We start from the raw sequence: 15,628 nt of genomic DNA, 5'->3' as shown, positions 1-15,628 counted from the left end.
AATCCTTAGCCTGCCAGTTACCATCTGACCCAAACAACCTGAGTCTCTCCATAATATACTGGAATGTCGCAGGTCTGCGCTCCAAATTGTCATTACAGCCGTGGCTAGAAACAGTAAGGGAACATCAGATACTTTGTTTTCAGGAAACATGGTCTATCACTCCAAACCATCTTGTGGGTTATAGAACTTTCCATATCCCAGCAATCCAGGGAGCCATGGGTAGACCAAAGGGGGGTCTCGCGGTTTATGCTGCCAACACTCTCCCTTTCTTATCCATTCGGAAGCTAAAGGAATTCCCGACTTATCAAATCCTGCAAATAAATTTTACTAAAGAATGTACTTATATTCTGATTAATTATTACAATAATTCAGTTACAATGGATTGTTTAATAACTTTAACTGAAATTACCACTTTTTTAGCATCCCTGCAAAATGATTTTCATCCCAATTTAGCACACATAATCTGGGGTGGCGATTTTAATCTTCCATTATGTCCCAATTATAAAAATGGAAACTGCGGTCTGCAAGACGAACATGGCAGTCCTCTGTCCCACTTTGCTCACTTTATTTGTGGAAACAAATTAAATGAGTCCATATTTTCCCTAGAACTGGACTTTGTAAATGATCTAGTGGAACCACAAAAAGATTTTTCTCCAACCTTCCATGGTAGAGGCTTCTTAACCACTATAGATTTCATTCTGTCTTCCCAGATTCTCAAGGGACAAGTGACTAACTTTTTTTACAGGGACAGATGCTAGCAGCGATCATTTTCCGATTAGCGTAAGAGTTAAGCCAAAAATGGTTAAATCACACTCTTTCACTTTGAGCCACCTAAAACAAAATTCATTAACCATGAACAAATTGAATGGCTACACAGTCAAATGGGCCAAGGTTGACCCGGTGGAAGTAACAGAGAGGGTCCTTGGAAAAACCAAACCTCGAATACTTGACTGCCTATCATCAGACTCCACTCCCCAGACAATCGTGGCTAGTTTCCAGAATATTTTGAAGACAATTGGAAAGAAACTCTCTGGTAAACCGAGGATCAATAAGCCCTCCTCTCCGAGGTGGTTTGATACAGCCTGCCGAAAGGCCCTTTCGAGTTTAAAGGAAGCCCTCCATAGACCCACGAGGAACTTAGTGGAAATCTCAAATCTAAGGAAAATCTATAACATAGCCAGACGGGATCGTAGAAGAGAAATTAAGAAAAATCTCTGGGCCCAACTTCACAATAGCTGCCAAAGTAAGGATAGTGCTCTATTCTGGCAAGTCATCAGATCCCCCTTTTTGGCCGACACTACAAAGAGGCAGCATCTAGATGTTGCAGTCACGGCAGACGATTGGGTCATGCATTTCTCTAAAATCTTTGGTCACTCTCAACAAGACACACTAGGAGCAGATCACAGCGGAGCCCATAAGTTGGAGAAGAACATCTATCCGATAAACATCTATTTCAACCACGTGGAAGTCAACAAAGCACTTAAGACGTCGAAACCAGGCAAAGCTCCTGGTCCTGACGGAGTCCCAATGGATATTTTTCTCCATAACACCGAACTATGGTCACCAATAATTACTCAGGTTCTGGCAGCAGTAACATCTGTTGGGCTGCTACAGTCATGGTCAACGTCAATCCTGCTCCCCATCTTTAAAAAGGTCGATCGTAACGATCCGGCCTGTTACAGGCCAATTTCCCTTCTGGACTCCATGGGCAAAATTGCAGGTCGAGTGCTTCTGGACCGTTTACAATCTTGGGTCTCGCCCTCCTGACTGGAAAGTATGTAGGCGCAAAAGGAGGTAACATCTTCCTCGTATATGCAGATCTTAGCGCGGCATTTGATTGTGTTCAGCACGCTAAACTTTGGACAATACTCAGTGATCTTGGAGTGGATCCACCCCTCATAGTTTTCCTCCGGGAACTCTATTCTGACGCCACAGGGTGTGTCAGATTTGGCATCAACGGTGAGCTATCTCGCTCCTTCTCAATAGTAAAGGGAGTAAGACAGGGTTGTGTACTGGCTCCCTTCCTGTTCAACCTTTACACCAATGGACTAGAGCAGGCCATGTTTGAAGGGAGCCAGGATCTACCCCAGATAAATCATCGTCCAATACCGACACTGCTATATGCAGATGATTCAGTCATCTTAGCCCGAACGCTGAATCAACTTCAAAAACAACTCAACAAATACTGCAGCTTTATGGGTTCACTTGGCCTGAAAATCAATATAAAAAAGACATTTACCATGCATATTGGTCCTAAGGTCAAGAATCCCAAACCAATAATAGTGGACAATACAAGACTGGAAAAAACCTCTGTTTACCCATACTTGGGCATCCTTGTGGATGACTCCTTGAATAGGCGACAGGCTACGGCCAGTAGAAATCTTCTCTTTCAGCGAGCAACATCGGCGCTGGTCTCATTTTCGAGAAAGTTAGGCAAACCCGCTCCACCCGAACTCCTGAAAATTTACTATGCTAAATGCCATAGTGTGGCTACCTATGGTGCAGGCGTTTGGGGGTATGGTCATATAGACCCCATACAGATAACAGAGAACGGTTTTGTCAAATACCTGCTGGCCCTTCCACAAAGCGCCCTGAACTATGCTTCACACAATGAGCTTGGTATGGAATATATTATAGATACGATTCGTTCCCAACCAATTTTACTGTGGCAACGCATATGGTCCAAACCTGAGTGCCATCTGACACGATCTTTGATCACGGACTGTATAGCCTTAACCAACTGGCGCAAGATCCCCTGGTTGGTCTATGTGCGGAACTTTTTCAATGACCTTGGCCGCAGGTCTTATTTTGACGACCCACCTAGCGTCGAAGACATCTCCAGAAAAGAGTTAAAAAAGATGTGCTTGGTCCATTTGAGAGAGCTGCGCAACCAGATGGAGATTATAAAAACTTCGAACAACCAAATTTGTGCAACGCAAACTGTTAAAGGCATGCAACCCTATCTGACTTACTATCTGTCTAACCACAAAAAATACCTTCTGACAAGATTTCGTTTCAATACCTTTTTCCGTTTAGTTTCCTTTCCCGAAGTTCAAAACTGGTCTTGCACTCTCATGAACTGCCCATGTGATGGATTCTCTTCACAAACAACAATCCATATTATCTTCTTTTGCAAATATTATAAATCACCACGAAAATCTTGGATTCTCCCACTTCTCCAATCCTCAGGTCATAGACTATGTCACCCTGCATTTCTCTTCTTGCAGCTATTGGACTCGCCACATGTTGCGAAGTGCATAGTCACCTTTTTAAAAGCTAGTATCAAAATACGTCAAGCTTATGACTGATATGAAACTTCCACTTTAAATCTGACGTACCTGTATCTTACAATTTTTATATTTATGTTATTGTTTTTAATGTGTACTTTTTATGATTACAAACAAGTGGTAATCGAATAAAAGTTTATGAAACTGAAACAAGGGAAGTAGAATTCAAAGTTGAGTTCATGCTGCAGAGGTGTAAGAACAGGGAAGGGGGAGAACTGGGGCAAAGTAAAATGAAAACGTAGTTTGATCTCCATCTTTCGAACAGGAGGGATGAAGGACAGGAGAGGAGAGGGATGAGAAGCAGCAGATGACATGGAAATTTAATTTTAAATAAATCATTTTGTGTGTAAAATTGGGCATTGTTTTTGACACTGTGGCTCCATTAAGTTAGTTCCACCTTAAAGGTGAGATCGCAGAAAACGAGTCAGTCACAGCTGTGATTTGAATGTTTTCGATTCTAACTGGAAAGCTTCTTCGGTATTTGTCACTTCCAGATATTTTTAGAGTCAAATGACGGTTTACAGGTGATTGATGTTTGATGACTTTGAAAGTGAAGCAAGCCAGTGGGAAGCCTGTGTGGCGCAACAAGAGCCTCTCACTCACTGGTCCATGAAGCTGAGGCTGGTACCCATCGTTTGACATTCGACGGCTTCTGACTGCCATCAGGAGACAACTTACCTCCTGTCTACAGGGTTAAGTCAGAAATGAGCCTGTGTTTTTACACACTGACTGGTTGAGACATGCTCTGCATTTTGAAATTAAACTGTTGCTCTGATCAGTTGCATCACAAAACATAAATTCATGGGAATTACAAAAGCATCTGCCTTACTGGTGATTAATGAACCTAGAGGGATTTTGTGACCCACAACACATGTCTTCAAATGCAGGGATGAAGGAGTGCAGAGACCGCAGACCTCCATCTTTGGGTGTTGCTGAGGCTTCTCTAGAGCGCGTGTCTATTGAGATTGATGCTGTTTTTCTCTGCTGCTGCTGTAGTTTGAATGTTCGTCATCTTCTCTGCCAGAGAGTAAGTTCATGTGTTGGGTGTTGCCTGTAACCGTGCTTGCTTTCTTCTCACAGCTGCATAAACAGCACACACGCATGTTGCCAGAGCGCCACATCTGGCACCGCGAGGACAGTGACGAGAGTGGAGAGAGCCTGCATGAAGACACGGAAGCCCTAAAGGGAACACCCACCTCCATCCCACGCTCAGCCAGTTATCCCTTTGCCTCCAAGCAGCCGGCTGAGGAGTCTGGAACTCCGCAGGCAGGATTCCAGAGGAAATATGGCGGCATCACAGGTAGGCTACAACTGTGGCACCTCTGCCCTCCCCTTGGTGTCCTAGGGTACATTGATTCTCAGTGCAACTCCCTGGGTGGGGAGTGCTTCTGCAGTTGAACTCTCTCAGCCCCTAGTCATTACTACTAATATGTTTCTTACGTCTATCCTTTCCTTAGACTGATTGAGCTCTCTCCTCTCACCAATCTGTATCTCTGGAGTGCCAGCCTTCTTCTCTGATTCTTCTCCCTCGCCCTTCAGATCCCTAGTTGTCTCCTATCGCTCTCTGCTCTTCCCCATCCTCGGCTCTCTCTTCCCACTCACCACCCTCTACTTTCAGACTACTACCTCTGTCTGCACGTCCATCTACCCCATATCACATGCACTCTCCTCCAACTCATCGTCCCCTACCTCCAGAGCATCACCTCTCCATTCCACCCTCTAATTCCAGATCACATGTTCTCTTCTCACACTCAACAGGCGCCTTATAAGTGGCAATATTCATTCATTCATTTACCCTTCACCTGAAGGGTCCTAGTAGTTTGCCCCCAGTCACTCTCTTGTTCCACAAATGCACCAGCTCCTTAGACCATCTTCTTCCAGAGCCATGGCTTTTGAATGTATTTACCCTCCTCAAACTCCAGATCGCCACCTGCTCTGTCTCTAAAGCTTCTCCTGTCTCCTCCCACTCATCGCCCCCTGCCTCTCTCCTCCCACTCACTGTCCCTTGCCTCTCTCCTCCCACTCACCGTCCCTTGCCTCTCTCCTCCCACTCACCGTCCCCTGTCTCTCTCCTCCCACTCACCGGTCCCATGCCCCTCCCCTCCCACTCACCGGTCCCCTGCCTCTCTCCTCCCATTCGCCATCCCCTGGCTCGCTCCTCCCTCCCACCGCCCCTGCCTCTCTCCTCCCACTCAACATTCCCTGCCTCGCCCCTCCCACTCACCGCCCCCTGCCTCCGGAACACAAGCTCTCTCTCCCCACCCATATTGTATCCAAATTTCACCAGCTGTCTCCCCTCTCTCACCATCCCCTGTCTCTCCCCTCCCACTAACCATCCCCTGCCTCTCTCCTCCCACTCACCATTCCCTGCCTCGCCCCTCCCACTCACCACCCACTGCCTCCGGAACACAAGCTCTCTCTCCCCACCCATATTGTATCCACATTTCACCAGCTGTCTCCCCATCTCACCATCCGCTGCCTCTCCCCTCCCACTAACCATCCCCCGCCTCTCTCCTCCCACTCACCATCTCCGCCTCTCTCCTCCCACTCACCATTTCCGCCTCTCTCCTCCCACTCACTATCCCGCCTCTCTCCTCCCACTCACCATCCCACTCCTCTCTCCTGGCACTCACCATCCCCTGTGTCTCTTCTCCCACTCACCGCCAGCCTCTCTCCCACTCACTGTCTGCTGCCTCTCTTCTCCCGCTCACCTTCCCCTGCTTCTCACCTGCCACTCACCATCCCCTGCCACTCACCATCCCCTGCTTCTCTCCGCCCCTGCCTCTCTCCCCCCACTCACCATCCCCTACCTCTCTCCTCCCACTCACCACCCGCCTCTCTCCTCCCCCTCACTGTCTGCTGCCGCTCTCCTTCTGCTCACCTTCCCCTGCCTCTCTCCATCCCCTGCCTCTCTCCTCCCACTCACTGTCCCCTGCCTCTCTCCTCCCACTCCATGTCCCTTCGCTCTCTCCTCCCACTCAGAGTTGCCTTTCATTCATTTTGCTCTCAGTGTGGCTGTTAGACGGACCGGGAGGGTCGGCCGAGGACAAGGGGAGAGGTCTCTGGGGAGAGCCGTCTCCAGCGATCGTACAGACGAGTAACTTCCCCCCCACAGATGTACACCACACAAAGATAAGGTTTAACGTTCTTTATAAGCAATCTTTAAGTACGGTAGAATGGTACAAGGAGGTCTGGACTCAGGGGTCCCCTCGATTCTAGTCTCTTGGATGGGAAGGGGGTAGCGGGACAGTCTTGTTACCAATCTGGTAGATGCGATGATATGATGGATAGCTCACAATCCTCGAGCTCGGCGTTCTAGATGGACGGGCCGCGGCAGCGCCGGCAGGTCCCGAGATGATCGAAGGTAGCGACGGTCCGCGGCGGCGCCAGCAGGTCCCAGTGAAGGTGGTAGTTACAACGGTCCGCGGCAGCGCCAGCAGGTCCCGACGAGGATGAAGGATGCAGAAGGTTGCGGCAGCGCCAGCAGGCAAGACGATAGTTCCCAAGGCAGGGCTACGGCAGCGCCAGTAGTCCGTCAAGGATGAGTTCTTCGCGGTGTCTCTCGACTCCAGGATACAACTGCCTTCCTGCTCTGGAGCTGCCCCAGTTATAGGTCTGGCGCCCTTTGATGTCCGGACCCTCGCACTTGGAGGTCGGGAGGTCCGGGATGAGGGAGTCCAGACACCCAGCAGGGGGGTGGAGCCAGCACCCGGGGGAGCTGGGGGGCGATCGGCACCTGGCGGAGGAGAGCCATCGACACTTCTTTCTCCCATTGACCTGTCAAGTGGTCCGTTCACCTCCTGGGTGGATGGTGGTGCCGGGATGTCGGGGCCTGGCCAGGCCCAGGGTTAGGGTCGATCTGAGGCCACGCGGCCTCGTGGTGCAGTGTCCAAGATGGCGGCCGGGCCGGGCGAGGGAGCCGGTAGGGGTTCGGCCCCATGATACAGAGATGTCCGGGGGCAGGAGTCCCGTATGAGACGGGGTGCGGGTTGCTTCTGTGGGTAACACCTGGAGGGCCGGGGCTCGGGCCCTGTCATGCGGGAGGGAGCAAGCCCTTCATGTGGCCTGTCCAACATGCGTCCCCCCCAGCTGAAGGCGGGGAGAGTCACCCATCCTCTTGGGGACTCTCCTCGTCGAGGCGGAAAAAGCGTGACAGGCCATCTGCGTTGGCGTGGTCTTGGCCAGGTCGATGTTCCACAGTGAAGTCCATCCCCTGCTGGGAGATGGACCAACGCAATAGTTTGGGGTTTTCCCCCCGCATCTGCATTAGCCACTGCAGGGGCCGATGATCTGTCTGCACCCGGAAGTGGGTACCGAAGAGATAGGGCCGGAGCTTTTTGAGGGCCCACACCACTGCGAAGGCCTCCCTCTCGATGGTGCTCCAGCGCTGTTCTCGGGCCAGGAGACGTCTGCTGATGAAGGCCACTGGTTGGTCAAGTCCTTCGGGGTTCAACTGGGAGAGGACCGCCCCAATGCCATGGTCGGAGGCATCCGTTTGTACGATGAATTCCCGACTGTAGTCGGGGGCCTGAAGCACAGGGGCAGTGCACATGGCGGCCTTCAGCTTCTCGAAGGCCGCTTGACAGTCTGGGGTCCAGTTGACCTTCTTCGGGTGGTTTTTGGATGTGAGTTCCGTGAGGGGCCCCACAATGCTGCCATAGTCCCTCACGAACCGCCGGTAGTAGCCGGTGAGCCCCAAGAAGGCTCGGACCTCGGTCTGCGTGACGGGAGGCTGCCAGGACTGGATGGCAGCGATCTTGAGTTGAAGAGGGGCCACCAGACCGCTTCCCACCTGGTGTCCGAGATAGGTCACGGACCCCTGACCAATTTGGCACTTGCTGGCCTTGATTGTGAGGCCGGCCCGTTGGAGGGCCTGCAGGACCTCTCGGAGGTGGTGGAGGTGGTCGGACCAGTGGCGGCTGTACACAGCGATATCGTCCAGGTAGGCGGCGCTGAACTCCTCGAGTCCCGCCAAGACCTGGTTCACCAGTCGCTGAAAAGTAGCTGGAGCATTCTTCATGCCGAATGGCATGACTTTGAAGTGGTAGTGGCCATCGGGGGTGGAAAAGGCGGATCGTTCTTGAGCCCGGGGTGTGAGACCGATCTGCCAGTAGCCCGCTGTCAGGTCGAAGATGCTGAGGTAGCGGGCAGCCCCCATGCGGTCGATCAGTTCATCTGCTCGGGGGATGGGATGAGCGTCGGTTATGGTGACAGCGTTCAAGCCCCGATAGTCGACGCAGAATCGGAGCTCAGGGGTGGTGCCGGGGGCAGCAGCTTTGGGGACCAGCACGACTGGGCTGGCCCAGGGGCTGTCCGAAGGCTCGATGACCCCGAGCGTGAGCATCTTTGACACCTCCTCTTGGAGGCAGGCCCGTACCCGATCTGGTACGCGGTACGCCAGATGTCTGATAGGGGGACTGTCCCCAGTGTCCACGTCGTGCAAGCACCAGGGGGTGACCCCTGGGGTGAGGGAAAACAGGGTCGCAAACTGCAGCAGGAGGTCCCGGCAGCCTTGGCGCTGTTCCGGGGTGAGGGCATCTGAGAGTCGGACCCCGTCCACGGAACCATCTTTCTCACGGGTCTTTAGGAGATCAGGGAGAGGCTCGGAGTCTTCTTCCCCTCCGCTGTCTGTAGCCATCAGGAGGCTGAGCTCCGAGCGCACAAAGTGGGGTTTGAGTCTATTGGCGTGGAGGACCCGGAGGGGGTTCCGTGAAGATTCCATATCGATGAGATAGGTGACGGGGCTCTTGCGTTCGACCACTTTGAAGGGCCCCGTCCACTTGTCCTGCAAGGCACATGGTTCGGTGGGGGACATCACCCACACTTGTTGGCCAGGTTCGAATTCGATGGAGGAGGCATTTTGATCGTACCATTTCTTCATGTCCTCCTGACTGGCCTCAAGGTTCGCTTTCGCCATTTCTCTGAATCGCCTGGTCTGATTGCGTAGGGTCAGGAGGTACTTGAAGACATCTGGAAGGGTCTTTAGGGGGGCCATCTCCCAACCTTCTTTGACTAGGCTGAGGGGCCCTCGCACAGGGTGTCCGTACAAGAGTTCGAACGGGCTGAAGCCGAGGGACTTCTGGGGGACTTCTCGATATGCGAAGAGGAGGCACGGCAGTAGCACATCCCACTGGCGACGGAGGGGCTCTTCCAACCCCCCAATCATCCCTTTGAGCGTGCGGTTGAACCGCTCGACTAGTCCGTTTCCTTGAGAGTGATAGGGGGTCGTGAATCGGTAGGTGACCCCGCACTGTTGCCAGAGGGACTTCATATATTTTGAAATAAAGTTTGTGCCTCTGTCGCTGACGACTTCTCGGGGAAAGCCCACCCGGGAGAAGATCCCCATTAAGGCCCGGCCGACCACCGGGGCTGTTACAGTTCGCAGGGGAACTGCCTCGGGGTAGCGGGTGGCGTGGTCCACCAGTACCAGGATGAACCGATGTCCTTGTGCTGTACGGGGGTCCAGGGGCCCCACAATGTCTATTCCCACCCTCTCGAACGGGGTGGTGACAACTGGGAAGGGTTGCAGAGGTGCTTTAAGTTTGCGGCCGCTCTTCCCGCTGGCCTGGCACGTGGGGCAGGACCGGCAGTGGTTGAGGACGTCGTTTCTCATCTTGGGCCAGAAAAAGTGGGTCACCAGGCGACTGTAGGTTTTGTCCTGACCCAGGTGTCCAGCCAGGGGGACATCGTGGGCCAAATTTAACAAGAAGTCATCCTTGGGGATGTGTACTTTCTTTTCTGTCGCTCCTGGGGTGCGCGGTTGCTCGGGCACCCCCAGTTCTTTGTTCTGCTTCCGTAGGTCTATTTCTGCTAGTTTGCGCTCATGTTCTTACGCTAATCTCTTTTCTTCGAGCTCTCTCTGCCTCTGTTTTTCTTCCCGTTCTTCTCGGAGCTGCAGATGTTCTAGGTTCAGTTTTTGTTCGGCTAATTTGAGTTCACCGTCCATTTTGAGCCGGGCCATTTCTAACTCATGTAGTCTGCTTTTTTCTCTCTCTTGGATCTCTTCCTGCGAGAGACCCGTTCTTCGCTCCTCGGGAGCCGTGGTGTTCCTCTCTGATGCTGCAACGTTTTGGTCCGGGGGTCTGACGGCCCCGGTTTCTGCCCACGACTCAATGGCGTGCTTGAAATCGTCTTTAGTACTCAGACCGGTGGTAGCAATGCCTAGTTCAATGCAGAATTGTTTCAATTCACGATGGCTGTACTCTTCCAATTTCTCCATCTGGAATTTCTCGGTGGATCCGCTCTCTTTGGTTGTCATAGTGGTTTCGTCGTGGGGTGAGCTACTCTCTGTACGATTACGCGTTGATTCGTATCGCACCGCTGGCCACCAATGTTAGACAGACCGGGAGGGTCGGCCGAGGACAAGGGGAGAGGTCTCCGGGGAGAGCCGTCTCCAGCGATCGTACAGACGAGTAACTTCCCCCCCACAGATGTACACCACACAAAGATAAGGTTTAACGTTCTTTATAAGCAATCTTTAAGTACGGTAGAATGGTACAAGGAGGTCTGGACTCAGGGGTCCCCTCGATTCTAGTCTCTTGGATGGGAAGGGGGTAGCGGGACAGTCTTGTTACCAATCTGGTAGATGCGATGATATGATGGATAGTTCACAATCCTCGAGCTCGGCGTTCTAGATGGACGGGCCGCGGCAGCGCCGGCAGGTCCCGAGATGATCGAAGGTAGCGACGGTCCGCGGCGGCGCCAGCAGGTCCCGGTGAAGGTGGTAGTTACAACGGTCCGCGGCAGCGCCAGCAGGTCCCGACGAGGATGAAGGATGCAGAAGGTTGCGGCAGCGCCAGCAGGCAAGACGATAGTTCCCAAGGCAGGGCTACGGCAGCGCCAGTAGTCCGTCAAGGATGAGTTCTTCGCGGTGTCTCTCGACTCCAGGATACAACTGCCTTCCTGCTCTGGAGCTGCCCCAGTTATAGGTCTGGCGCCCTTTGATGTCCGGACCCTCGCACTTGGAGGTCGGGAGGTCCGGGATGAGGGAGTCCAGACACCCAGCAGGGGGGTGGAGCCAGCACCCGGGGGAGCTGGGGGGCGATCGGCACCTGGCGGGGGAGAGCCATCGACACTTCTTTCTCCCATTGACCTGTCAAGTGGTCCGTTCACCTCCTGGGTGGATGGTGGTGCCGGGATGTCGGGGCCTGGCCAGGCCCAGGGTTAGGGTCGATCTGAGGCCACGCGGCCTCGTGGTGCAGTGTCCAAGATGGCGGCCGGGCCGGGCGAGGGAGCCGGTAGGGGTTCGGCCCCATGATACAGAGATGTCCGGGGGCAGGAGTCCCGTATGAGACGGGGTGCGGGTTGCTTCTGTGGGTAACATCTGGAGGGCCGGGGCTCGGGCCCTGTCATGCGGGGAGGGAGCAAGCCCCTCATGTGGCCTGTCCAACAGTGGCATATGACATTGACATGGTACAAGCATTTATTCTCTGGTCTATGGTGCACAATGATTCCAGTGTGAAACCAGTGGACCTCAGAAATCTCAGACTCCTGTGCCATATATGTGCTCAGGTCGAGGCAGCACTCCAGAAAATTGAGGACGGAGGTGTAATTGAGAGAGTAACAGTCCCCTTATCATGGGTTTCCCCTGTGGTCATCACCAGCAAGCCAAAGCAAACAGCAATAGTGAGAAATAGTATTGGCATGCGTCTTCCCTGTAAGGAAAACGCCTTAACTCCAAACGGACGATCTGCTGGTTGTCCTTAACAGGGCACAGTATTTCTCCAAATTTGACTTAAATGTTAAATATTCCAAGCTGCAGTGAGTTTATGGTTCTGTTAGTGGGTGTGTACAAGGCTGCTTGCATGGTATATTAGCACATCTGGGTGCATATGAGGGTTAGTGGGTGTGTACGAAGGCTGCTTGAATGGTATCTGCAGGTCTGGTTGCATGTGAGGATGAGTGGGTGGGTACGAAGGCTGCTTGCATAGTATATGCACGTCTGGTTCTATGTGAGGTTTAGTGGGTGTGTACGAAGGCTGCTTGCATGGTATATGCATGTCTGGTTGCATGTGAGGTTTAGTGGGTGTGTACGAAGGCTGCTTGCATGGTATATGCACGTCTGGTTGCATGTGAGGGTGAGTGGGTGTGTACGAAGGCTGCTTGCATGGTATATGCACGTCTGGGTGCATGTGAGGGTGAGTGGGTGTGTACGAAGGCTGCTTGCATGGTATATTAGCACGTCTGGGTGCATGTGAGGGTTAGTGGGTGTGTACGAAGGCTGCTTGAATGGTATCTGCAGGTCTGGTTGCATGTGAGGATGAGTGGGTGGGTACGAAGGCTGCTTGCATGGTATATGCACGTCTGGGTGCATGTGAGGGTAAGTGGGTGTGTACGAAGGCAGCTTGCATGGTATCTGCAGGTCTGGTTGCATGTGAGGATGAGTGGGTGGGTACGAAGGCTGCTTGCATGGTATATGCACGTCTGGGTGCATGTGAGGGTAAGTGGGTGTGTACGAAGGCAGCTTGCATGGTGTTCGAGGCATGTGGGCTGCTGAATTCATATCTGTGCATAGATCGCCGCCTAGTGTTGGGTCCGGATGATTGCACATTGTTGTCCTGGAAGAGTCTTCGAAGTATCACGAGATAGGTGGCTCCTCCCCTGGACTACAGTGCGCATGGGCATCGACTCCATCCCCAGATTGTTTTTTTCCGCCATTGGGTTCGGATGTGTTTTCGGTTCCCTCTGTCGGAATCGATAGTTGTTTAACTTTCCTTATTTGAGACCAAAAGGTCTTTAGGACTCGCGTCGGTATTGTTTATCGTTCGGGTTGGTTTATTCATCGGCTCCGAACACTTGCTGCCCTTCCGCGTGCTGTCGGCGCGGACGGGCCTACACGACGCTCCAGACTACTTCAACATGGAACGAACTCCGTTTAAGAGGTGCCCAGTGTGTGCCTCAAAGTATTCACACCTCGACGTGCACCCAGTGTGCAACAGATGCTCGTCGCCGGACCACGACGAGGCCAGGTGCATGGCCTGCTCCAAGTTCCGGTCGAAGAAGACTCTCAAGCTACGTCGGGCCGCAAGACTGCAGGCCCAGTTATCGGCACCCCCACCGGCCAACATCTTTTTTTTTATTTATTTTTTTTTATTGTCAGGAGTACAAAAAAGATATTCTTACTGTCATTCGGTAGTTGCATTTACATATCGTCAGTACGTGCCCCCACGAGGGCAAAGATTTAACACATTTTACATCAGCAACTATCAGTTTCGGCAACGGCTTAGTAGTAGAACAGTGAGCAAAATAAGCATATGCACATTGCGGCCCAGTTTTGCCCCCCGTCCATGACAACTACCCCAATAATGCAGTTTTGATACAGTTGTCCGGCATCAAACCAAAAAAAGAAGAAAAAGAAAAGAAAACCAACATTAAACCCAACAATGGTCATCGTTGTGCAATTGGGTGTGTTCATCCACATACATTGTCATACAGACTCAGTCATTTAGTACGTCACCTATGTTAGCGGTGTGCACCCGCCGTTTCCCGGCCCCCCTCATCAGCATGCTGGCACTGCCATTGCCACTAGTCCTCATCCCCTTCTGATTCCGAGTCTTCACCCTCTGGCAAAGCCTCACATGGTTCGCCCCTATATTTGTTCCACGACGTCCATACCTGATTCCACTTGCGGGGGCAAGCTCTCAACACATACACTGCTCTTTCCTTTACCATGAGGAGGTCCATGTTTCTTATCCACCCTGCCACCGTCGGCAATTCCGGGGCGCCCCACCTCTGTGCAATGTCCCGTTTGGCCACTGTCACTGCTAGTGTGACCCACAGCTGTCCATACCTGTTTAGGTCTGTTGGGTCCCAGACGTTTAGCAGGCATTTACGAGGTTCCGGCAGGACAGACACATTGATGGCCTGTGAGATTGTACGCATAATCTGCCTCCAGAATTCCCTGATCTGTGGACATTCCCATAACGTGTGGATGAGCGTTCCCTCCTCCCCGCACCCCCTGAGGCAGTATGGGTGTGGCGCCCTCTGTATTTTGTGTAGTAGAGTGCGGGTGTAGTAGGTGCGATGTAACACCTTGAGCTGTACCAGGTGGAATCTGGCCGATATTCCTACTTCCCGCGGCAAGGCCAGTGCCTCGTTCCATTCCGTTTCGTCCATGTCACCTAATTCTCCCACCCATTACTCTTTAAGTTTTTGTGCGGGATCTGGCAGGTTATTAATCAGCTTTTTGTACGTGAGTGAGGTCGCTTTCTGCTCCATGAATTCGGTGAGTAGTCTGTCCTCTAGTGGCGATGATTCTGGGGGTGTGGTGTCTGGTGGGATTGCTCGCAGTAGAGCATGCCTGATTTGTACATACCGGTATGTTTCAGTGGGGCTCAGGCCGTATTGTTGTTGGAGCTGTGTGAAAGGAATAACCGTGCCTTTGTCCCAGAGGTCCCCCACCACCGAGATCCCTATATCATCCCACCTCGTAAACCCTTTACAGGCCCGCAGGTTACCCAGTGTTTTAGTGTCCCATAACGGGGTGAGCCTGGTGATTTTACCCTTCCATCCCAGGTGTGTTTGCGCCGCGTGCCAAAGTGTCGCCGTGTGGAGCGTTGGGCCAATTAGGGCTTTCACTTGCGGGTAATTGTACAGCACCGAGAGCATGCCCTCGGTCCCCAGCTGTGCCCAATCCGACTTGTATGCAGGGTCTTCCCGTGTAACATGGATCCAACAATTAATAACCTTAAGCTGTGATGCCCAGTAATATAGTTGGAGATTGGGTAATGCTATCCCCCCCTCGTACCAGCTCTTCACCAATTTAGTCTGCGCTATTCGCGCTGGACCATTACTCCATAGCAGACTGGATACCAAAGCCGCTACCTGTCGAAAGTACTGTGGGTTAACCACATATGGGGAGTTTTCGAGTACATAGAGAAACCTGGGGAGAGCCATCATTTTATAGAGCGCCGCTCGCCCTAAGAGGGTCAGCGGCAGTGCAGCCCAATATTTGACATCAGCACGCAATCTTTGCAGAGGTGGCTGCAAGTTTTCGGTATAGAACTGTTTAGCATCGGTCGTCACAAAAATACCCAAGTACTTAAACGAGGAGGTGGTTATTTTGAGGGGACAGTCAGCCGGTAGCACCGGACCCGGGCCCTTGAGGACATAAAGTACAGACTTGGACCAGTTCAAGGTATAGCCCGAAGCCTTGCCATGTTCATCGCAGACTGCCAACAGGGCGGGAACCCCTTCATTCGGCCCGGTCATGTAGATCAGCATGTCGTCTGCGTATAGGGAGACCTTGTCCTCCCACCCGTCTCCCCAAGTGATGCCCCGGAAGAGCGGCGTCTCCCTGAGCAGGATTGCCAGCGGTTCTAGCACTATCGCAAAAAGGAGGG

The 15,628-nt window shown here is 52.5% G+C and overlaps 1 protein-coding gene across 11 annotated transcripts in view; it reads left to right on the top strand.

Moving 5' to 3' along the window:
- Positions 1-15,628, top strand: part of ATG9A (autophagy related 9A) — a 302,329-nt gene that overhangs the window by 206,451 nt on the left and 80,250 nt on the right. For all 11 annotated transcript variants that reach the window (XR_015308324.1, XR_015308321.1, XR_015308320.1 and 8 more), the window contains one exon: positions 4,368-4,587. Coding sequence is in view for 3 of the 11 variants with exons in the window: in XM_086954371.1 (XP_086810497.1) it covers positions 4,368-4,587 (220 nt within the window). In the remaining 8 variants the exon portion in view is untranslated. The remainder of the gene's footprint in view (positions 1-4,367; positions 4,588-15,628) is intronic.

Source organism: Lissotriton vulgaris, chromosome 2_1, assembly GCF_964263255.1.
Source record: "Lissotriton vulgaris chromosome 2_1, aLisVul1.2, whole genome shotgun sequence".
Lineage (NCBI taxonomy): Eukaryota > Metazoa > Chordata > Amphibia > Caudata > Salamandridae > Lissotriton > Lissotriton vulgaris.
This window is presented reverse-complemented; position numbering and strand designations above follow the sequence as displayed.